Source organism: Leucopleurus acutus (genome assembly GCF_964270905.1).
Source record: "Leucopleurus acutus genome assembly, chromosome: 1".
Taxonomy (NCBI): Eukaryota; Metazoa; Chordata; class Mammalia; order Artiodactyla; family Delphinidae; genus Leucopleurus; species Leucopleurus acutus.
In genome coordinates, this window is record NC_139142.1 from 52384063 (window position 1) to 52410468 (window position 26406).

Consider the following 26406-nt stretch of genomic DNA (forward strand, 5'->3'; position numbering starts at 1 on the left):
CACCTCCAATTCCTGGACAATTCCCAATACTGTAACAGTATTCTATAACTAAATTATTGTATTAATATTATTTTTAAAAATTTTTTATTTATTTTGCGGTACGCGGGCCTCCCACCGCAGTGGCCCCTCCCACTGTGGAGCACAGGCTCCGGACGTGCAGGCCCAGCGGCCATGGCTCACGGGCCCAGCCGCTCCGTGGCACGTGGGATCCTCCGGGATGAACCCGCGTTCCCCGCATTGGCAGGCAGACCCCCAACCACTGCGCCACCAGGGAAGCCGTAATATTATATTTTTAATATCTGAAACTGCTAGGCCATTTCCATAACTCTTTTTATCCTGAACTTTTTGTGTTCTGAAATATTTATTTTTAAAAATCAATTTTGGTACCATATTGTGATACTCAAAGAAAACTTCGTACTTTAATTGGTAATTGGTATTTATTTTATCTTAGGTTATATCTTAGAAATATCTATTACTTTAGAGAGAACATATCTCTATACAAGAACAAAATTATGTAATTTGCTTATTTATTTCAATTTTCTTTATTTGGTTACCTATAAAATTTGAAATTTAAATTAAAATAGAATCCTAGATTTCCCCATGGAAATAGTACTTATCAAACCAGTGCCCATGTTACCCTTCATCTTTTTATGAGCATATTAATAATCAGCTTATAAACTGCTTGAAATCAGGAATCATTCCATTTATTTATTTTTGGCCGTGTTGGGTCTTCGTTTCTGTGCGAGGGCTTTCTCTGGTTGTGGCAAGTGGGGGGCCACACTTCATCGCGGTGCGCGGGCCTCTCACTATCGTGGCCTCTCTTGTTGTGGAGCACAGGCTCCAGAGGCGCAGGCTCAGTAGTTGTGGCTCACGGGCCTAGTTCCTCCACGGCATGTGGAATCTTCCCAAACCAGGGCTTTAACCCGTGTCCCCTGCATTGGCAGACAGATTCTCAACCACTGCGCCACCAGGGAAGCCCATTCCATTTATTTTTGTGTATATTTTCTGCACAAAGTGTTGGATAAACATTTGAAATTTATTTTTATGAATTACTCAGTTTTTATTAATCTCTAGGTAACATTTTCATTTCATTCACAATTAAGGGCAAGCATGAATATATTTATACTGATATTGTAATGATTTGGAGAACTTTTTAAAGATACTTAATGTCATTAGATCATAAATTTTAATTAACATTGTATGAAAATAGCATAAATAATGGCAGTATTAAAGGATTTAAATTTTTTTTTTTTTTTTTTTTTTTTTTGCCGTACGCGGGCCTCTCGCTGTTGTGGCCTCTCCCGTTGTGGAGCACAGGCTCCGGATGCACAGGCTCAGCAGCCATGGCTCACGGGCCCAGCCACTCCATGGCATGTGGGATCTTCCCAGACCGGGGCACGAACCCGTGTCCCCTGCATCAGTAGGTGGACTCTCAATCATTGCGACACCAGGGAAGCCCAACGATTTAAATTTTGATGACCCACTCCTTAGTTGCATTTTTCTATGTTTCTTCATTTGTGTTTGACCAGAGGATTTCTATCAGCAGTTTTTCAACCTAAACATAGTAATAATAAAATATATATTATACAGCAGGGACAAGGAGAGAAATAAACTGAATCATTTTTACATCCTGTTTTATATCACTTTACAGTACTATCATGTGACTTTTATTCATGTTTTATAAGCTAAAATACACAAAATTTGAGTTGAATGCCAGTCTTTATTTCTGGTAAAATCTAAAACTGTTGTGCACAGCTGTGTTTAAAAGAATGGTATTGTTTATAATGGAATGTTTTAGATATTCAAAGTGCTTGGCAGTTCAATAGAAATGTTCTCTTTGGAAAAGTTTACACATTTTTTGAAAATAATTATTGATGTAAAGTGAATTCTAATTATCAAAACAGACAAGTCATTTGTGGGCTTATTAAAGCAAAAACATGAAAAAAAAACCATTTTTAACAACCAGGTGTATAAAATTATACGTAATTTCAATAAGCTATTATGGTAATATGCTTAAATTATCCAAATCAAATAGAAAATTTTGACTAAAATACTGAAGCATGTCCAGAAAGAAAGTGAGAACCTACCTGTAGTACCTTTACTAAGTAAATAAAAAGTGCCTTACAGGGTTTCGAAAATATGAGTGAGAATTTTAGAGTCTCAACAAAAAGAAACTAATCCATATTTTCAGTGTACTACTTATATTTAACTTCCTTTGTATTATATTTATATTGCCCTTCACACTGGTTAAACTTGGATGCACTCTATGCGACTGAATTAGAATTATACACACTATACAATGATGACATTGCATTTTAAACTTTTATAGTTGAATTACGTGTATAAACTTTTCTTCTTAATTTCCAATAACTTGCCAAAAATGGCACTGTAGCAGTTCTGAAAGCCAACTCTTCAAATGAATAATTGCTATTTAATTTTTCAGTGCGAAAACCAACCTAAAGTAACAATCTTTGTTGATGCTTGCTCAGATCAGGTGGACCAAAACAGCAGGAAGTGCCTCTGACAGATTCCAAGACTCAAGTGTCTTCAACGAGACTTTGAGGATTACAAATATTCAGCGACACCAAGGAGGCCGGTATTACTGTAAAGCAGAGAATGGCCTGGGGTCCCCAGCGATAAAGTCAATCAGAGTGGATGTGTACTGTAAGTAAATTTCCCAGAAATCTATAATTAAGTCTACTACAGGTTTCTTCTGTCTTACAACTTAAGGTCTTTTTTTTTTTTTTTATTGTTACATCTATTGAGAAAAACTAGGGTTTGTTCAAAAAAACAGAGTTCTATTTAGTTGAGAATGACAAGTGTATATGGTTGTGATAGCTCATTTAACATATTTCCAGAAGAAAGAATCTCCATTAGAAATTTTCATAGTTTTTATAATTAAATGATACATATTCATTATAGGACATTTAAGAACCAGATTAATAAGGCAATAAATATCACTGAAAATCCAACCACTGACTGTTAGTGTTGAATATATATACTTCTTATATATAAATATGTAAATGCATATTATATTTGTATTAAAAAATCATGCTGTACCTACTGTAATTGGTTTTGTTAACTTTACCTATATGTAATTTCTGTTATTCTTATTTTTTAAAATGCACATCATGAGCAAAGCTATTTGAATTGACTTGTGAAAGACCAAAATCTCAGTGTAGAGTCTGTTTTTGATCCAATTCTGTTGAAAGTAATCAGTACGTAGGGCAATGCTGTGCCACCTGGAATTGTTTGTTGATTTATTTTTGTTCTTGGTCTCAGTTTTCTACTTTTTGCTGTTAGCAAATATATTTAAAGTCCTCTTGGTCTCCTTACTTTCTTCCCCACCAAGACAAATTAAGGACCTACATTCAGTTTGGTCTTTTGCATAGATTTCTATCGTTCCATTGTCTTTTTACAAGAACTTGCCTTTTTTTGGTTAACTCTCTAGTGTTAGAATAAAAGGATTTTTTTAGTGATTCAGACATAAGTAACAAGTGAGGAGTTCCTGTTTTTCTACCCATCTTTCATTCTTTCCTTTTTTCTTTTCTTTCAATCAGGGTACGTGTTGCATAGTTGGGAAAGTGATGGGAATTATATGTGATTTATCAGATCCTGTTCTGTATCTCATGTAATTATTCAGGTGACTGAGAAGTGGGTGACAAGGCTGCATTTATGATTCACCTTCCACATTCAGGTGCTTGCACCATTCCTGTAAAGGATGAGAGAGAAGAAGCCCATATCCAATCTTTCTAGCATTTCCTAGTCCCTTAGGCATCCCCTGGCATAACTAGGGCATCTGTAGCCTATGTGCTGCTCTCTCCCTGTCCTTACAGACCTTCAGGTTAGCCTTACCCCTATGCTTCCCAACAGTATAGCCTCTGGACACCCCTCCCCTGATCAAATATTTATAGTAACATATACTTTAAAAAAATACTATGTTTAGTGTTTTTCACATATAATTTTAAATGACACTAAATTTAATTTAAATGAATTAAACACTTCTATAATATAACTTTTTAAAGTACGCATCTGTGTTTTTTGTTATAGTTTTGGTCATGAAGTTTTAAAATACACAACTTCAATACCTTAGACACAATTCTAAAATCTAAAACATTCTGCAGATTGAATGGGTGTGTTTTGTTTAATTTTATTGGTGGCAACATCTAACCTGAAATGACTTGAATACAAAAATAGAAAAGACTTTCTGGTCTTTATTTACCCTACTTTGTCTGAATAATCATATGTTTTGCTCTGGAAATAATGTATTTGATTACACAGTGTTGCCACAGAGCCTGCTGGCTGTGTTATATTATACATGGTATATGTACTTTATTATCTTCCTAAAATCTGAAATATTCTGAAAAACATTCCCCTAAGGCTTTGAATAAGAGATTGTGACTTGCATTGCCACTCCAATAAGTTTGATAAAAACAATAAAATGGTATTGCTGTGTTAAAAATCTAATACAAGAGGAAAATGACATTTTTGAAGACTTTTAAAAAGAGGCTTCTCTTCTTACTGCAAAGCCTTTTCAGTACTATTCTGCATTATACCCACTCTTTTCTGTTTGTTCATATCCCTTGCTGTCCAGACTCAGTTGTGCCTCAGGATCTTAGTTCACATTGCACACTTGGGTGGAACTGACAGGACGACTCCCTCCAGTTTTCCCAAGCCCTGTTAGTCTTTTAAGACCTGTGTTACCTTCCAAGCAGCCATGCTTGAAGGCACTAACTCTATTCCCTTCTTCTATGCCTCCTTTGGGACTTTTCCCACACAACCCAAACTTGACAAACATCTTGTTCTATGTAGTTTAAGTTAAATGTCATGGTGATGCATACCATAGTGAAGTACTACCTTCAGTAAGTTTCTGGTGACAAGGATTTATTAGAAAGCTGTCTAAAATTATATTATTTGAGAGAATAACATGTATTCAATTATGGACTGTATAAACAAATGTGACATCTCAATAATATAAATTTTCCTGGGAATACCTTACCTTCAGCTCCAGAGAAGATTTTTTTTTTTTTTTGGCCATGGCTGTGCAGCATGTGGCATCTTAGTTCCCTGACCAGGGATAGAACCCACGCCCCCTGAAGTTGAAGCGTGGAGTCTTAACCACTGGACCACCAGGGAAGTCCCAGAGAAGATCTTTCTCATGGGGATCTAGACACACGTTTTAAGTAGTTATGCCTATTTTGAAAGTTTAAATAAATAAATTCCTTCACATAGTAAGTTTTCAAACATGTTTTGACTGATAAGAATACTTTACAATTGAGACAATTAGGCCTTTTTGGGAATCCATGTTGTCCAAATATAACCTTGATTGAAAAACACAGTTTTTAAGCAACACAGTTTTTAGGCTCAAGTATGTTTTCTCTACATGAATATTTATACTTTAAAACCTGTCCTGTCATTGTCAGTAGCAACATGACTAGCATATCAGTGCTGAGTTTAAACTTGGCAACCTTGACATCTAGAATTGGATTATAGTCTTAAGATTCATCTGCTACTTGGATTTTGATTTGATGTTGGACTGGTCGATTGAATAGAAATTCATTTTTATAAACCATAAACAAGTGAGCAACTTTATTTCAGGTGCTGTTGCCGTAACTACTTTTTGAAATGCTAAAACAATAGGATTAATTATTATTATTTTTTTTATGCTTGAAGTCATGGTTTTAGAATCATCAACTATACTGTAGATTTCTATTTCTTTTTCTAAACTAATTTGTCAACATTGGTAGAACTTGGAGCGGAGTATAGGCATAGAATACAAAATACAAAATAATCTGCAGGTAAGGATTATATTTGCAATAACAAGCTGAGGCAAACTATGGCTTAGATTTAACAAAAATTCTAATAAATGATATTAGAATTTATCCTTGAATCCCTTGTTATAGGTTGTCTTTTTAAAATCTTCCATAAAATATGAAGTTTATAGCCATCCTGGAGAGATTTCATAATAGTAAAAATGTGTATCTCTCATTAAACCCCATGTTCTGATCATAAGTTTCTAGACTTAAGAGCTAATACCTACCTAAAATAAAATTTAGTGCTAACTTCTCATTATTTTGATAAGGAAATTTATTTTCAGGAGAGGAACCTGCTGCAATGCTGATTGATATAAAATGAGGTGATTTTATTAGATAGATATTTTGAAATATTTGTGACACTATATTAATATTTTGATCAATTTGGGAAGATTTATTAATTTAAATTAACAATTTCTTCCCACATAATTTTCTAAAATTTATTATAGTAGAAAAATTGGACCATGTAGGTTTTATAAAGCAACTACCAAATGTATTTTTTTGGTTTTCTCTGTGTTACTATTTTGAGAAGATATAGCTATGTTTCTCAGTTTATCATGACCTATCATTTTGTTTCCTAAGAATTCTAAAAGCATTCCAAAATGAAGTATAATTCCTTTAAAAGTATATTTATAAACAAGCAGATTTCATAACCACATAACTCATTTTTTTGTAAAATCTGACCTAGTCGTTTATACAAATATTTCTGATCAAAAGCTCATCAATTACAATTCTTCTTTTTCTGGGAAATAGCTTCTGAGGGTCTGAAAACTAACAGCTATATGTTTAAGAAAAACATGTAGGATTAGTTCTACTTAAACCTGCTGTTTTCAAACATATTCATTCTTCACATCTTCTCCCTAAAACTATGCTAAAACAATAATAAAGGAATAAAACAACAGTAACAACAGCAAAACACATATCAACAGTGATAGAGGGAATGGGAGAGGAGATGACAGGAAAACAATTTTGAAGGAAAAGAATCAGATCAGGGAATGGCCACTGCTCAGCATACTAAAGAAAACTTGAATCAAAGCTGTCAGTATGTAGGAGGACAGAACTAGGCATACTGAAATGTTATAGAATTCTTAAATAACTCAGGAATTGGAGACACCATTTAGCTCTTAGAGTATAATTCAGTCTAAAATCAGAAGAAGTGGTTGAAGGTCTATATAAGAAGAGTTAAATACTCAGATCTCCTTTCACATTTCACACAATTCAGTGCCCAACTACCTCCCTTCTCCCACCAACTTCCTAGTCAAATCCCTGCAGAAGACTAGAAATTTATTTTTGTGAGATGTTGAGCCTGAGAAACTTTGAACTAAGAAACATGGAATCATTGAAAACAAAAGGCAACATAGTCTTAAATCAGGGTTATTAAGTGAAAGTTTACATACTCATCACAATCCCTTTTGACACTTGGTTCTGAGAATTCCTTTCTGGTGGAATATTGGAGAATTCCTATCTAGGAAAATTGATGATCTCTGGAGAAAAGGCTATAGATCCTGACAAAAGGGTCCTTGTCGAAACAACCTCACTAATACACTCACAGTGAAGCCTACTGTTGATCAACAGAGCTACCAATAAGCTCTTTTATAACTGAGTCTTAGATGTGAGTATACCAGATAACCAAACGTTTGAGACAGTCTTCTAAAAAATAAAAGAGAGAAACCAAGAAAAATAAATGGGGAAAAGAATTCAGGAAACAAGGATACTTCAGGGAGCCCAACTACAAAATAAAACACAATTATTGATATTTTTAATCAGTATTCTCAGAAAAAAAGGGAAATGTTACATTCACATAACAAGAATAGGAAAAGAGAAACAAGGAATTTTCAGAGAACATCAATGAACTCTTAGAATATTAAAAATGTTAACATAAAAATAAAAGAGATGGAGATAAAGTTGATGAAATCTTACAGAGAATAAAACAAAATTTAACAATCAAAGGGATGGAAGAAGAAGGAGAAGATAAAAAGATTAGAGAAATGGTCCAGCTAATCTAATGTTTGAATAGAATTCCAAAAAGAGAAATAGAGATGAAGAAATTATTTTCTAAAAAATGAATAAAAATTTCTATCATATTTAGACATACGTTTCTAATTAAAAAGCACCCACTAGGTGTCTAGCACATAGAGTAAGCAAGATCCACACCAAAACACATCCACATGCAATTCAAACACTAGGATAAAAATGAAGATCTTAAATGTTTCCAGTGAGATTTTCATTTTTTCCAAAATGATCACATATAAAGAATTAGGAATCAAAATGGCATAATAGAAATTGGAAAGCTAGAAGACAATTGAGTAAAGCTTTTGAAATTCTGAAGGAAAACTATTTTCAAACTAGAATTTTTCTACATAACCAGACATATTTTTTTCAGGTATTGAAGAAGAAAGAAGACATTTTTAGACCTATAAGATTTCCAGATTAGTTCTGCCACGTTCCCTTTCTCAGGACACTACTTTTATGTATGTTCCACCAAAACTGATATAAAAAATAGGAGATTGTATATAGGAGAATATAGAAGGGAATCCCAAGATGATACCAAGCAAAATACCATGATGATAGCTGTGCCTTGGAAGTCAAGAGCAACCAAGACAGACTGAGTCTGGGAGAAGAGGCTTCATGAAGGATGTCTTCAGGAGAGAGATGCAACTAGTGGGCTATCTGATGGTTTAGAGAAGGATTTTACAGTTCTCATGGAAAGCTTAATAATATGGTAATGATGGGTGTATACATGATTGAGGAAACAAAATGTGAGTGTTAATAACAGAACACAAAGAAAAAGTTGTATGAAATGAAATTAATTGAAATATATTACAAGGTTCAACTCTGAAGATAAACTTGGATAATGATAACAATAGCAGTTGACTTAACCATAAGTATATAAATATAAGGAATATGGAGAAGGAGGAGAGTTAGTATAAGAGAACTAAAGGCTTCTCTTCAACAGGAAGAAATCAGTAAGACAACGTGAAAATGGAAAACAAATCTATAAAGAGCAGTTAAACATTTAGAAATATGAAGGCAAAACCAAGAATGGTTAAGAGATGCATTTGAAAGGTTGCCTCTGGGTATTAGAAATACTTGAGGTTGTGTTTTGTATAATCATTGGCTTTCTAAACTATGTGCATCTATAATTTGGTAATTTTTAATTCATAAAATATAGATTTGAAGATTTTGCCTTGGAGGTCCTTGTTATTAAGCTCCTAGAAGTGAAAACTAATCCCATTCCAGATTTTATCAGAAGACTGTTGTCAATTCTAATTATATTTACACTTTTCTTTAATTCTCCATAAGAATTGATGTTCTTTGATATTTGACACCAAATCACCAAATAAAGTTGACTGAAAAGGTATGTTAAAAGGAAAGGACAGACAATAGCATAGGGAACATTGTTGCCACACTCTAACTAATTTTCCCCCCAACAGATAGAATAAAACTCTTTCACTACCATTTGTTTACTGATGGTTTAGATGAAACATTTACAAAGTAAATTTTTACCCTTCTTCATGCCACAAATATTTGAGAGGCTATTCAAAATATAGTTGCATTAAATTTTGTGAGGCTAAAAAGGAATTTAATACATAATTTGTACCTTCATTGAGTTTGAACTACTTAAAGAGACAACATGAAATATATAATTTATTTAAATGGAACACAAATGTTAAGCAAGAAAGTAAATAACATAAATGATGCCACACAATATGAATGATGTGTCAGATGGCACAGAAAATGGAAGAGTGAGATGGTACTGTGGCCTCTTATCATTAAAGAAGTAGGATTGACATTGTAGTTTGAAGGATGAGATTTGACATGCATCTGAAAACTTTTGGTAGTTTTTTGTCCTGAACTCTCTTTTTCCAGGATGTTTGTATAGCAAACAGCCTTAGATATTAGAGTCAGTATCTGCCTCCAGAGCAGAAGGAAGATTTGCTTCCTGACCAGGATAATAAAGGTAATGTCTCCCTCAGGGACAAAGATTAGGTAGGTTTGCTAGTAGGACCTTTTAAGATCAGAAGTTTCTTAAACTCCAGATTCCTTAGCTGTGTCACAAACTATGTACAACATTCACCTGGACTGCTCCCACATTGCTCCTATGGAAATTGAAGGAGGAGAACCTATGACGACATGAGGCTCATCTGAGACTTGGGTGATAAAGTCCTTTGCTTCTGACCCAGGAGTCTCATGTCTTCTGTCAGCTTCCATGAAGCTGTGGCAAGCTAACTTGTTAGCTAGTAAATAGGGAAAATACCCGACTCTTCAGAGTTCTTACACAGTAGGTTTAAATAAACAGAAGGGAAAGCCAAATGTATTCCATAATGAGTGAGTAGTTTGAAGACACAGAAGAGAGATTAAGTGAACTGTGTTTGGGGAATAGTGACTCAAATGGTGGGTTTAGAGGAAGAATGAAAGCTTAATTTGAAAAGTGGGCTGTCATATTGTGTTGAGATTTTACTGCTGATGTTTTCAGACCATATGAATGATTATCTGCTATTTATGTGAAATATAAAATGAAGAAATTATAATTTTAGGACTTCAGAATTACTGATGAGAATCAGCATTCTCCTAATACTAATACTGCTTCATTTGACCTACGAAACAATGGCCACTCATAAGGAACTCCAATATCTGTCTTTGGAGGAAGAGAGTATATTCTACAATATGTAAAAAAAAAAAGTAGGTTCATAGAATTTTGAAGTCCTCGTACTAAAATATATTTGTTACCTTGAGATTCTTGAGGGCATATAAACAATTTTTTGAGAATGTGTTTCCATAATTCTTTCACTTATTCTCAGCCATGACTGTATTGCTCACAGGGTAATAGAGGTCATACAACTTTAAAGGTTAGGGTTTGATTAAAACTTATTCTTAATTCAAAAAGAAATTAGATTCAGAGATGTTAGCTTAATAAGTTTTCATCTGTGCAGACACTGTTCACACATGAGACAAATCTTTTCCAATATCCATTAAACATTTTGTAAGCCTTCTTATTTCTGAAACATACTCCCCACTTTAATTTCACTTAGGTAGATTGTTGCATTTCATTATATTCAGAACAAGCGGTGAAATTTTTTGTCCTTGTCTGTTAGATTTTTTATTACATCTTCACCTGAGAAATTAATGGGAGATTAGGATGATGTAATCAATTTATTCTTCAGATGCAATTTACCTGTGTTAGAATTATAAACGTCACAGTTAAAAAATATTGGCAATGAGTTGTTTTGAGTTTATTTTTATTAGACCCATCAACATGACTTCTGGACAACAAAGTTTAGGAAAAATGTCTACAACGACTAATGGAAATTCTGGTAGCAAGACTACTGCGTTAAATCAATCTCATGAAACATAATTTTCTCACCACCACCCCTCCTCCCTTGGGTTGGAAGGTCTTAATGATGCTTGATATGGTAATTACAATGTTTATTAAAAATGGGTTGCTGTCATGGTAATTATCCTGTTAATAAATTTCAAGACAGAATTTTGCAATTTTGTGTATCTGCAGATGAAGCATGCTTGCTTATCAGAGTTATTTACTCACGGGACACATAACCAATCTAATTCCCGAATAATGTTAGCATTACTAATAAAAGAACTTAGTAACACACAAAAAAACCCTTTAGTGAAAACTACAGTGAGTGTATAGAGACTCCCACCAGGTCAAAGACCATGTTAGCATCATGCTAAGAATGCTTAAATTCCTGTAATCTTAGACATGAATAGGCAGATAAAGATGTATATTACATTCCTTTTAAACCCATCTAATTTCTTCTCCTCAGAGTCTTAGATAAAGTGTACTTAGCTTCTGTAATATATTTTCAGCTTACAAGTTCTTTACTATTCTTTAAGTTCTTGTTCAATATTTTGTGCAACATTTGTAGATTTTTAAAAATTATGTTGCCTTTCCTAGGACTTTAAGTATGCAAACATATGTCTACTCTTTCTTTCACGTGACCATTTTGTATATATGAACAAAGGCAATCTGACTCCCTGCACCTTTTTTTACTGATTCATTACTCCTATGTAATTTATTGTTGTTTGTATGAGACAGTTTCCAAACATTTTTACCTTCTAATGGACTCTCCATTAGAGAGAGTTTGACAAACTGCTTAAGTTTGTCAGTATTTCCCCCCCAAAATTTAGTGTAGCTATCAGGTGATCCACACAGTCTAAATTGGAAGTATTATCCTTATAATCAAGAAATTTGTATTCTTGCTAATAAAATTATTTATTTTGGATTCTTTAAAAATTAAAGCAATAATATTTTTACTGTGTTGATTTGAATTGGCTTGTGGTAAGAATGTTTTTCACCTAGACATTTGAAAATTTACATTCTGTTAACATTTTTTTGCAGTTGATTATATTATAACCTGAAGGCAGAATCTTATATTTATTCCTGTTTAATTTTGTTTTATTTTTATCTGTGCGTAAATATTTTAAGATTTTTAAATATTTTTGTTGTAGAATTATATTTCCTATTTATTCATTTTATATTTTTCTATTTTGTTTAAAATATTATTTGTTTCCTAAATTTCATCAAATTCATTGCTAAAATATATTCTAGGGGCAAGACCAAGATCAACCCACTTTAATATGCTGTACTAAACACACCTCCAATTTTAGGCTATCAGTTATGACCTGTGATAGACACTTTCCAGATGTTTACCAAACCAGTGTTAATTTTCTTAATACACAGATGAACTCTATTTCCCAGTCTGTTTGTCTAGTGGGGTCATGAGACAAGTTTGGCAAGTGGAATGTGAGAGGAAGTGACATGTGCCATACTCAGGTTGAGTGTCTGAAACATCTCACACAGTTCTGTACAGAGTGTCTTGATTTATCTATCTCTCCATACAGAGGCTCCTGTAAAGTATCTGATGACCCATTGGTTTTTGGAGCCACACAATGGAAAGATTGTGAATAACAAAAATCATCATTTATTTATTTATTTTTGGCCATGCCATGGAGCATGTGAGATCTTAGTTCCCTGACCAGGGATCGAACCCATGCCCCCTGCAGTGGAAGCGTGGACTCCTAACTACTGAACCTTCAGTGAATTCCCCAGAGTCACCATGTAGAGGAAAGCTACCCAGGAGACCTATAAGAGTAGGAGAAATTGCATTGCAATTTTCATGAAAGGAAGATTTTTTGTTGTTTTTTAAGCCACTGAGGTTTTAGGGATATCTGTTATACTTATTCTAATCACTATTTTCTTGATTACTACTTCCATCTATTCTCCATTTCTACAGTGTATTTATGAAATTATAGAGAGTCTTCAAAAAAGTATTGGTCATTTTGTTCTTTTTAGCACATTTTAAGGGTCAGAGGTAAATACACTTTAACAAAAACAACCACATGAAAGAAAAGAAATCCATTTATTGATTATGTGTACTAAATGGATAAAGTAGGAAAATTACTAATTTCTCAGACTCCAATTTTACAATCCCTGCCCACAGTGTAGGAAATACTCCTGGTCTAAGACTTCTCTCCCTTGGAACTCTACGTTAATATCTTCTGCAGCTGAACCATTTTCTAGTTTGTCATTTTTCCCATTCTTTCATGAAACAAGGGTAGGACTGTGTCTCAATGGAAGAATATAATGCCAATATGTCAACTTCATTCTGTGACTTATTTTTAGTTTTTATAATGTCTCAAATTCTATTCATCAGAAAAGAATCCAATTTTTATTTGTCTAAAGTTGCAACAACTGAAGTATGAAGTAGTTGCTATTTACTTAAGCAGACCAGTTTAATAAATTGGGTTAATCCAGTTTTACATTTTGACCTGCAGTATGTTTTAGACGAACAAGATTTAGTGTCTAAACCTAAATATTAGTATAGATTTTTTAACAGGAAAAGAATATTCATCTGTGAAGGATGGTTCCTATAGCAAAACTGAAATCTGATTACCATTTTTATTCTAACCTCCTATGATTAATCACAGAAATAATATTTATAAAGAGTTCCTGCATGTGTAAAAGTGGAGAATGTAAAAAAAAAAAAAAGATTTCTCTCAGTCATGATGTACCAAAAATACAGAATTTCCCTGATCAACTATTGCAATAGAAAATGTATTGGTGACCTCTGATACCTTCTTCTCATTCTTTATTTCTGGGTACACTGGATGACGTCCAAATGCATGTACCTGAAAATTCTTTTCCTAGAGATTTTTTTGGTTTCCAGAGTCTACTCTGCCCATATTCTCAGCAGGTAGAAGTTTTGAGAAATTAATGCTCACCCCCATATCTTTGAAAAAATTATTAGTGGGAGTTGGTGTACAAATACCTCAGCTACCATGGTCCTTGGATGGGGTGACTCAGAGAGACTGTTTCACTGTTTCCCAGAGTTCCTCGGGAAAATTAAATTCTAATTCTTCACAATTGTCACCAGTTTAATAATGCATCATTTATATATATATATATATATATATATATATATTTTTTTTTTTTTTCTCTTTCCCCCCACACACACTTTCCCAATACCTTATGGGTGTTTCTGGGAACACTTTTCAAATGCCCATTTTGCATTTGAGTCTTCATCATAGAGACTGCTTCTGGGGGAACTCAAAAAGACACATGTTGATAAAGGGAAGTATGATGATAAATTATTCTAGAATATTAACAGTTTGATTTTAGCTTCAGGAGCCAGCTACACATCTGACTCATTTGTATTTTCATAACCTTTATCAAAAGTTATTTTGTACATAGTGTTAAAATATTGATTAGCACGTATTTTGACTCATCTAATTTGCATTATAATTTTCATGTAATTACCCGGTATCTTTTTTAATAATAAGTTCAGGATTTTGTCCAGCATCAATTTCAAGGTATAATTTTTTTATTTCATCTCTAGAGAAGAAGAAATCTTGAATACTCTTTTATTCTCTTCTATTGGTGAGTTTCATTTACAGTTGTCAAATTTAGTGGAACAGATTCTGAAGCATATCGCTGGGTCTATAGAAGACTTAGCACTTCTTAATTCCCCATAAACATTGCCTGTTTCATACCTGTTCACTGCTTCTTATTCAGAGAACATAATGGAAGAGTTTCTTTGAAACCAGTTTAGCCCTATCTTTCTCAAGCTGATTGTTTCTCATTCATTACTGATCAAACACACCCTCCTAAGAGCTATTCACAGAGCACGGACTGGAATCCTTTCCTGATTCCACAGGCACAGAACCAGAGTAGCTACCAACAGCTTTCTCTCAGTTGCTCTGCACCTGTTCCTACTGCCTTTAGGTCCTTGTGCTCATTCAACCTGATTCTGAAAATCCCAAGCATTCAGAGCCTTCTAGACTGGAGGTCCCCAAAGGCTACTTCCAGTTATAGTCAGTCAGTTTGCAATGTTATTTGAGGACCCACTATATGTAAAACATTCTAACTAGAAGATATGGTGAGAGATAAAACAAAAACACAAGGCCTTTGCCCTAAAGAAGTTTATAATTGGAGATTTGAAAAATAGACATGGAAAGGAACATGTTTGAAAAATAAACTGGTGAGTAAAATGTATATGTGTATTAAAAGTACTAAGGGAAAAGTGATATGAAATATGACAACAATTAGAAAGTCTTTCCACTAGGTATATTAAAGAATTCAAGAAAATAGGTATAATTATTACATCAACGTGCACTTAATTGCTAGGTTGTTAGGTAAAAACTATCAATTCTTGAACAAACATTTACTGAAAAGGAGCAATGTTTTTCACAAAAGTTGGTGACTATTCTAATGGGCAGCTATGTTGATATTTTTATGTTTATTTTTACCAACAAGTTGAAACAAAATGTTTGTGTCTAAATTCAGTAAAGGTTCTTTCTCGTATCTAAAAAATTATTTAAAAGTTTTATCTGTCATTTTAAAATGGTAAATTCATTGATTAAACCAAGTAAAAGGACCTTTAGAAAACAGACCATTGGCTATGTGAGATTCCTTAGCCTAAAGTTAAATGACAGGTAGATGTTCCTGCTGAGTCAACCAGACTCAAGATTGGTATTCAGTGTTCTGATTTCCAGTTCATGGACCCTCTGAGTCTAGTTTTCTCCCTGAGATAAAGTCTACTACTATCAAATCTATATTGCATACATATTTCATGTAAAAAAGTTAGAAGCAATATAATTTGTACAAATAAAGTAGCAAATAAAATGATTTGAATCTGAAAAACATGTATGAGGATGTTTAATTAGATTTATTTCACATGTTTTTAAATCTAGCAAATTCTGAGTCTCACTGAGAGGTTAAAGTAAAAGTTTGAGTAGTAAAGTATTACAGTTGAGGCTATTATGTGACTAATGCTTTCTCTGAATTTATTCAGAATGTATTACAGTCTCAAATTTATAACAGTCCCAAGAAAACCTAGTAAGCTTTGCTCTGCAGCTCTGTCTATACCATGAGTCAGATGAAATAATTTGGAATATTAACTCTTAGCTAGCTTTATAAGACAAGGTGGAAAGATACTCATAGAGGGTAAAAAAAGCAATTAGATTTATACAAGATAAGAAGCTCTTTAAAATTAAAATGACTTCTACCTCCAAATTTAAATTAAGGCAAGATGTAAAAAAATTTTTTTTCCTTTGACAGTTAAAGAAAATGGTTCTTGTCAGCCTGGCCAAGGATATGACATGTGACCTTGTTTTGATACTTCATATTTTGAAAAACTTAGCTCTCTTCTCTTGATACAGGGAGAAATTAACAGTTTTTAGCATCTGTCCCATACTGGTATGGCTGAACACCACATATTAAAGTATCTGAAAAGTACACCTACTTTCAAGCTCTTAAATTGAAAATGAAATGAAAGCATTTGAACTCTGCTAGAGTGCAGCAGTTTTGTTTGTTTTGTTTGGTTTTTGTTTTTAATTCATGGTCACTTGGGTTTGACACTAGGCTTAGAATATAAAAATTCATGTCTTTTTATGAGGTAATTATGAGGCATATATGTATTCAAGACATCCAGATGGCTGTGAATGAAGTCAATTTCAGCCATTTTCAAGTGTCCAGCCCTAAGAGTTATATTCAGAATGTGGAGTGAACACATAAAGAAAGGCTTTTAGAAATATTTTCCAGTGTTCAGAATGAGCTAAATTAGAGAAAGGGTAACAGATGCCGTTTTGTAATCCCACCTCCAACTGTTTTATTCCAGTCCCTCAGCGGAACCCCACACCTGCTTCCTGCAGACCTCTCCTACAACTGTAGTACTCCTCTTGAATTTATCTGCATATCATTGCCAGATCCATCTCTCTTAATTCAGGGCTCATCATAATACTTGTCACTAAAAATTCTACATTCATTCTGTACTTTTTTACTAATAAAACTCCAAATTCCTTGTGCTTGTTTTTTTTCCCTACATTTGACATGTAATCCTTCATCCTCCCAAACCGATGTCCTCCTCACCTCGCCTCTCCTCTTTCTCTTGCTCTCTGTATTCTAGCTGACTGTGGCCCTCTCTTGCTGCTGAAGGGCCTGGGCTTACTGCTGTCTACACACTGTGTTCCTGTTGTGTCTTCTGCATCCTCATCTCCTCCGTTTTGACCAATTTCCCAACCTTGCCTACCCTTCAAGCTTCCTTGCTGACTTCTTGAATTCTTTCTTCATCTCTTCTCCTGGGAATTATAACTTTGTTTTTTTAACTTTATACCTAAAATATTTCATGGAATTACCTGCCTCTTTATGTTACATGTACAATATGCTTTGTGAATCCTCCAGGCCATTTTAAGATTCAGTTTTTAAGATTTTTAGAAAGGTTATGATGAACATACAGTATTTTTTATAACATCACCAGTGACTCCATGATGAAAAATATTAATATTCTCCAGCCCTCTCTATACCCTGAGTTATATCAAACATGAAGTGGGAGAAATGAACTTTATTAAATAGCCTCAAATCATTTGAAGGCAATTTTTGTCATCAAAAGAGCTCAGGCCATGTCAGATTTTGTTTTCAAATGGGTTATGGAAAATCTTTCCTTTTTGAGAGCTTCTTGTTCTTTAGAATTGTGTGGAAGAATTTGTTTAATTTTACATAAGGCACAAGGTCAATCTGTATCAATAGTTATTTTGTATGTTGACAGGTATTATATAATGATTCATGCCTATATATTTTGTTTTTCTAAAGGCCTTGCAAACTCCTAGAGAGCAAAGATCACCTTATGTCATTATTTAGTATACTCCTGTCCAAATGACCAGCTCAATGCTGAACTTGCAGTAGGGTATAAGAAACGGGTGTTTGTGGAGGGATAGATTAATTTCGGAGATGCACCTAGAAGTAAAATCAAACTACTTGACCTGATCTCTTTCAGAATGTGTAGCTGAATGTTTATCTTTCTTTAGACATGTGGCCCCTCTTTTATGACCTCCAAATTCTTAGAAATAGCCTATATAACTTAAATTCTGTGATTCCCCATTTCCTGCCATAAATAACATTGCCAAATAATAGTAATAATATTTAAACTCTTTATGGTTTTCTACTGCTTAAAAATTGGGTTCTGATAAATTTCCTCAGTCAAGATCCAGGCAAAGAAATGATGGCATGTGTCCGTCCGTATGTCCATTGGGAACAGATAGCAAATGGCTTGTGATTTTAATGGCAATTCACTGAGAGAAGACAGTATGCTGTAGTTGGAAAACTCAGTTTCTTTCCTTTATTTTCTCTGTGAGTATGAAACAACGTTTCCAATGAGAGGGTGACATCTGGAAAAAAATGCCTTTGAATAGTGTGCTTTGTGAGAGTGAAATCCTACTTCATGTGGTATTATATATAGTGGCCCATTCAGTATTCATTCAACAAACAATTCTTAAATGATGTCTGTGTGGCAGATTCTGTATGACTCTGTGTTGGTGTTTTACAAAGTCAACACAGTTCATATCATCAGAGAGAATATGATCCAGAAGAGATAGTTAGGATACTTGCTGTAGTAGCTGAAATGCTGAGCTAAGATTGAGAAATCATGGTTCCATCTTTTCTTAATGCTGGCCGTGAGACTTGGTAAATTATGAATTCAATAAAGAGACAACTTTCCTGGGTTTCATGATTTTTTTTCTTTCTAAATGAACAAATTGGACTAAAATATCTTTAATCGCCACCAAAATTTTAAATTCCTTCATTCTGAATTTTTTATAGGAAAGATGCTTCAAATTAAACAAAACATCTAGAATGAAGATTTTGAGTGTGTGCTGGGGCATGGAAGAGATTAAAGCTCCAATAAACAAAAATTTACCTTTTTTTCCCTAAGAACAGTTCTGAGTAATTATAATGATATTTCAGTAAACATTTTTTTAGGTACCTATTAGCCTTGGGGATATTAAAATGTATAAAGCATACTATCTGCCCACTAATAAGTTACAGCCTCCTTTGAAAGTATGAATAGATGTAAGCTCATAAACACAAAGATGCATTACAGAAGTCAGGGAAAGAAATAGTCACTAAATATTGGCATGATTAAAGGAAAGGCTTGAAAGAAACTTACAAAGAAAGATAAGACTTAGATCAGTTGAGATGGAGAAGGGAGAATATTTCTGATTGGGAGAATGGGACTGGCCAAGGGTGGATATGGAATTATGTATGGCATTCTTAGGAGAGCATTGGTGGGAGAGAATGATTTGGGTAAAGGTTACAGGCCAAATATTTTCTGAATATTTAGGCAGTGGCCTGGAATGTAAACTTAAATAGTTCGTTTATCATCTTGTGGGGAGTGGGGAGCCATATATGAATTGCTGAGCAAGGCCATGTGTATAGTTTGTAATGTGAAAAAAGAATTGCTGGTAGAAGTATGAAGGATGAAGAGAGAAAGCAAGAAAAGCCTCATTTCCTACACCTGTGACTTGGGTCACTTAATTTAAATAGCTTGTTCGAGTCTTCACAGCATGTTGGTGGCAGGAATTAGAAAGTAAGTCTTTTAACTGTGTGATTGGTATCATGGTGAAATTGTCTTAGAATGAAATAATATCGGTAATAAAGAAACTCTGGTAAGTTTTCCTCTTTATCATGTTATTTTTCACCAACTCAGCAAAACACTGTGAGCTTGAGCTGTTTTAAACTATTGTCAATAAGCTAATTTATTTAGTGAGCACACATTTTTGAGTTTCTACTCTTTATAAAACAATACTAAGTGTGGAGAAGGTGTTACAGCTAATAGGAACTTAAAAAAGAATGAGAGAGTGTATTTTTTTGAAGAACTGAAAATATAGTCTCTGTGCTCTAGTTTGGAAGAGAATGGAAAATCTGCCTGAAATGAGGTAACAGATTATTATATGGTTTGTCAATTAGTACATTAGAAGATTTATTTTTTCTTTTGTATTTCATGATTTCCGTTCCCACTGAACTTGTTTTATTTTATTTGAAGCACATGTTGGCACAGAACACATATCCTCCACATAATTTAATAATTTTATAAGGTCATTTTTAATGGATTGTTGCTACTGAATTTTCTCACTCACCATAGTAAGTTTATAACCATTCAGTTCTGTCTTTCATATAGTCTCTTCTTGCAACGTAAACATGCAGTGTTGTGCTAAAACAGGAATGAATCACTATAATTGGTCATTTTCACTACACTTGTTAGAAAAAAATGAGGTGGAATGAATCCATTCAATATGCATAAAAAGTTATTAATTAGTAAGCCTTTCAGTAAAGATTGTATAGCCTTTTCAAAATGTTCATTATGTATGAGTTCATTTCTAATTGTGGGATTTTTTTAGTATATCTTCATACTTTTCTTTTCCAAATATTATACTGTGCCAACTCTAATTTTTCCTGTTGACACCTCTCAGAACTCACCATCCTTCTAACCTTGCCAAAATGCCCCCACGTGTATTCATCTGCTTCCTTGCAGCTAGACTGTGTCCTCAGGAAGTGTTGTTGGAGATGCTTCTTTCTTTCTCACAGCCCTGAAGCCACATTGTGCTTCTTATCTCGGGTTATATATCTTGATCTCTTGTGAACCTTTAAAAAAATTACAGATCCTTAGTCAATCTCCGGTTTCAAAAGTAGGTATCTGCCTCAAAGTTATGCCCTTTTCACACGCTGTCAAAATCCAAAGCTCTACCTAAAGGTTTTTGAAAATTGCCCTAGCTTGTAGAGCTTTCTGCCTCCTGGGCTTCCCCTTCTCTGTCTCTGTCACCATGCAGTCCTATTTTGCCCAAACAGGAAGCATGGTCCATTTGATTTCACACAAAACTCCACAACCACCAAGCCTCCAATGAACACAGTAAACTTTATTAAAACTTGCAAGCTATGATGGAGGCAGATTTGCATCCCAGCAATACAAACAACTTTACCTGGACCAGGTGGAATTATTGATCTTCTTGTGTTCTCTTGGTGTGTTCAGATGCTCTATGTCTTCCTGGTGCCTTTCTCCTGGTGCCTTTCTCTTTTTTTCAGGAACAGTACAATAATCTTACCCCCATCTGCCACCAACTCCTCCCTCATGAAAAACAATATAGCCTTCTTCTGAAGCCTAATAGGCTGTCCCTCCAGTCCTTCCAGTTGCACTTTCATCTTGAACACTTATAATTGTATTTTCAAAAGGATGATCTCCTTGGGGGAATTAGTGAGAGATAGTAGATTATAAAATTCCTCCACCTCATTAGAGTTACATAAAGAGTATCTAGAACTCTGTAACTGCACAGTGCCTAGGCAATATCTATGATTGACTCTACTTGCTTATACTTTTTATTAATATGTATAGGTATATGTTAAGACCATAAAGCAAACCTTTACCTTCAAGTCAAACATGACAATTGATAACTCTTTTCAAGTGTTTTAAGTACCAGAACTGGAAAGAAAAGAGTTAAGATTTCTCTTAACATTGTATTTAGTTGATTATTGTTATAATAATTTTGTAGCAAGCATTTGTTCAACAATGCACTGAGAATCAATTATGTGCCACTAATCTGGGCACCACGGTCAGTAGAGTGTCATTCTTCTTTTTTTTTTTTTTTGCGGTACTCGGGCCTCTCACTGTTGTGGCCTCTCCCGTTGCGGAGCACAGGCTCCAGACGCGCAGACTCAGCCATGGCTCACAGGCCCAGCCGCTCTGTGGCATGTGGGATCCTCCCGGACCGGGTCACGAACCCGTGTCCCCTGCATTGGCAGGCAGGCTCTCAACCACTGTGCCACCAGGGAAGCCCAGTAGAGTGTCATTCTTATGAGTACAGACATTGAACAAAGCTGCTGGGTTCCAATCCTGGATCTACCATTGTCAATTCTGTAATTTGTGTAACCATATAATCCATATACTTTCACTCTCTGAACATCATGCTACTAATTCTGCTCATTATTATTATACCAGATATATATGGTTGTTGTAAGGAGAAAATTATTTAGGACATTTAAAGTTCCTAGATCCATGGCTGACACAAAGTCAAAGCTCAGGAAGGTCATCTCTTAGTTGCGATTAACAAGTGACATGCTAGCAGTATAGAAGACTACAGAGTAGTTTCAAGGGTGGTCATCACTGTCTCCATTTTAAACTTAATATGAATTGATGCTTCTAAAGAGGCACTTCAGTAAGTTAGTGGACCACTTCCAAGGGTAGGAATTGTTCAGTGAGTTAATCTAATCACAAGAGACCATCTCCACAATTACTAGCTTTATGACCTTGGACAAATTGCTTAACCCCTTATTAAAGGGCAATAATGATATCTAGTCCATATAGCTGTTATTACCTAATTATTACAACTGCATTTACTAACATTAATCAAGTGCCTACTATTTGCTTGGCAAAGTGCTGAGCCCATTTTAAGGATTTTGCCATTTAATTCATACAACTATAATGGTTTAGTATGGTGACTGACATGGTAAGAACTCATTAAAGGATATCTAGAAGAAAAATTGTAGGAATGAAAAGAAGAAGGCTTCCCTGGTGGCGCAGTGGTTGAGAGTCCGCCTGCTGATGCAGGGGACACAGGTTTGTGCCCCGGTCCGGGAAGATCCCACATGCTGCAGAGCAGCGGGGCCCGTGAGCCATGGCTGCTGAGCCTGCGCGTCCGGAGCCTGTGCTCCGCAACGGGAGAGGCCACAACAGTGAGAGGCCTGCATACCGCAAAAAACCACGCCCCCCCCCAAAAAAAAAGAAGAGGCAGTGGGATGTATCATATTGATTTTATTTGTTTATGCATAGGTACAAGAGACTTAAGCATATAAAATCGTTATATCACTGTTAATACTATTACTACTCAATAATAACAAAGATACCATTTCATAGCATTTAGTGTGAATATACACTGTCAAGTTCATCACGTGTCAATTCATTAAATATACACACTTTTCATTTCATAGAGAATGAAATTGAGTGTAAAGAAAGATAAATGATATAAGACAGCAGGGGTATTTGATGGGAGTGAGATTCTGGAGGGAATAGAATAAAAAACTCAGATAGGTAACTTGAAGAAAGTCTAACTTTATTGCTTTGTAATAACAAGGCAGGCAAGAAGGAAATAGAAAAAGATACAGATAAAGTAGGCTGGTAGTGGCTGGGAAGATGAAGTTTTGGTCTACTAAAATAAAAGGTAAGTCATTTGATGAGAATGTGGGCAGAGGCTGTGTTAGAGGTCTGAAGAAAATTCTGCATATTTGGAGCATTTGTGAGGCATGGAAATGCCATTTATTTCGAGGAGGGTGGCTTGTGAAACATCATGAAAGGCTCAGTTAGTTTGGCCTGTAGGTACACCAGGCAAGACAGAGGGAAAGAATAGGGGCCCCATGTAGGAAAAGGAACAATCTGGGTTTACAATTGCAGGGATAGACTGCCTTTTTGTATATCTCAAAGTCCAGGTAATAATCTTGTTAGAGGGTGGCTAAGGTGGAATGAAAGTTACCATCCTTTTGGTAGAGAGTAGATAAGGAATTTAGAGTTAGTGAGGACTCATGCAGCACTGATGTGGATATTGAAATCACTGAGTTTGATGGCAGGAAACATGGTGGAGGAAGAGGTTGTAAACTAGGTATAAAAGAGTTCCTTAAGAAGTTGATGGAATGGATAGGTTAGCAGATGATGCAATATGAATAGGAAAAGAGAAGCTGCATATATATAGTTCCCTGTGCTACACAGTAGAACCTTGTTGTTTAACCATTGTATATATAACAGTTTACATCTGCTACTCCCAAACTCCCAATCCCTCCCTCCCGACCCTCCCTGATTTTTCTATTTGTGTAGATTTTACCTTTATTTTAAATGCAGTTTTTAATTCATTATATTCCTGTACCAGGCATAGTTTCTGGATGACTGTCTATAGCTATTTGCTATAGGTCTCTGGCATTTTAGATATCCACAAATTGAAGAGAATATACAATTTACTTATAAGTTCCTTAGCTGTCTTCCTAACTTCCAACTGTCGGTTATGGACTGAAGCAAACTTTGAATCATTGTTACAATAATATTTTAAGGTTCTATCCAAGAACTTTGGAAAACTTTGTAGATATGTCTGCATTAATCATTTTCACGTGGCCCAATAAAACCAGTTCATTAAGCACACCCCACAGTGAGATATAGTACAAATTCTGGTCCTTAATGTCTTCACATTTTGATAATAGGTGTTTTCAGAGACTGAAATTTTAAATTAATGTAAGGATTATAAGTGCTTCTAGGGGACATAAGAATATTTCCTCTGTTCCCTAGTTAAATTGCAGTATTATTATCCTTGGACTGTTAAGCCACAATTTTGTTGAAAAGAGGATGCTTTTTGTGGTGGTTCAATAAATGTAAAAACTATTGCCAACATTGATGGAAATTTGAAGAATTAAATACAGTCATCTAATCTCAAAACGTAAGTAATGTGTACATGGAAAGAATACAATTTGAAGTTGAAAGAATGACAATTTTCACCCCACTGGGTTTTTTTTGTTTGTTTGGTTGTTTTTTGTTTTTTGTTTTTGTGGTACGCGGGCCTCTCACTGCTGTGGCCTCTCCCATTGCGGAGCACAGGCTCTGGACGCGCAGGCTCAGCGGCCATGGCTCACAGACCCCACCGCTCTGCGGCATGTGGGATATTCCCGGACTGGGGCATGAACCCGTGTCCCCTGCATCGGCAGGCGGACTCTCAACCACTGCACCACCAGGGAAGCCCCACCCCTCTGGTTTTAAATATAATATGTACTACCTTTATTTAACCATTATACTAAGGTTTGTGCTAAAATACAGGGATTGTACTTTAATGCACAGGAGAGAAAATGTGAGAGTTTGTGTCTTATATCAAACACATTCATGTCACAATCATTCCAGAATACATAAAATAAATAAGAAAGTGATACGATATAAAGGAAACATGAGCAATGCATTTGGTCCTGTCTCTATTTTAATAGTAAATGGCTATGGGAAGGTAATAAATTGTCTTTGAAGTCAGGTTTTCTGATGCTAGAAAAGGAACAGTGGTAATAACCTTTGCAAAGCTGTTTTGAAAGGCGGGGGGTGGGCGAGAAGGAGAGAGATTGATTGATTCATCTAATTACCTGATTGTAATACTAGGGTAACTTAAACCATCTTTACCTGTGTGCTATCCCTTTATCTGAATCTTCAGTTCAATACTATAGTTTTGTTGTGGTTTTCTGGTTTCTTATGAGCTGATTGCTTTACTTCATCAGACCCAAGTGTTATTTTGAAACTGTGCTTCCTAGAGAAGGCCAAGGGGCCAGTTGACCTAGTTGAACAAGAATTCTTTAATAATCCCTCTTAGACAAAGGAATGATCTCAAGATAAGTATTTTTAAAAGGAACAAGAACTTCTGTGTCTGAATACTATAAAAGGGTAAAAATACATCAAAACGGACAAATTAACTGAAATTTCATATCAAGAACCAACTGATGGTTAAATTTTTGATGATTAAACTGATGATGCAATAATACATAGAAAGTAAAGCTACTTTGAACACTTTTTGTAAAATTATTGGTTATTCAGCAAAAAAAATGGAATATTAATGATCTACATTCTCCTGAATAAACTTGAGCCTGGATCTTCTGAATCTGTTGTTGTTCTATTAAATTAGCATTTCACATCAAATATTTAAAAACATTGTTATGTGTGGAGATTCTTTCAATTCTTTCAACTCTATTAACAAAATATAATTTTGTTGTCCAGAATACAGTATAGTATAATGCAAATACAAATATGATATGGGTTAAAAAAATATATTCTGCTCTTTTTGTTAGTGGTTAATGAGCAAACTATTGCATCTAAGTCTAATTAAAATGACCAAATGATAAATATACTCTAAGACTAAATTAATGGAAGTCTACTATTTAGAAGTTCATCTTTTTACTATTGTCTTCTATTTTTATAGTATGTTTAAAGTAATTTTAGGCTGAAGGGGGTAAAGAGGTACAAAGTTCCACTTGTAAAATAAATAAGTCGTGGGGATATAATGTACAGCATGGTGACTACAGTCAATAATATTGTATTGTGGGAGAGGAGTCAAGATGGCAGACTAGGAGGACGTGGAATTTGTCGCTCCTCACGAGTACATCAAGAATACATCTACAAATGGAACAGTTCTCACAGAGCACCTGCTGAACATTAGCAGAAGACTTTGAACACCTAAAAGGACAAGAAAAATCCCCTCACAACTGGGTAGGATGAAAGAAAGAATAAAAAAAGAACACAGGAATCAA

The 26406-nt window shown here is 34.8% G+C and overlaps 1 protein-coding gene across 2 annotated transcripts in view; it reads left to right on the forward strand.

The window, feature by feature from the left end:
• MDGA2 (MAM domain containing glycosylphosphatidylinositol anchor 2) overlaps window positions 1–26406 on the forward strand; it is a gene marked incomplete at both ends in the record, with an annotated part of 831925 nt that overhangs the window by 441223 nt on the left and 364296 nt on the right. For both annotated transcript variants that reach the window (XM_082842707.1, XM_082842708.1), the window contains one exon: window positions 2490–2664. In XM_082842707.1, coding sequence (XP_082698833.1) covers window positions 2490–2664 — 175 coding nt within the window. The remainder of the gene's footprint in view (window positions 1–2489; window positions 2665–26406) is intronic.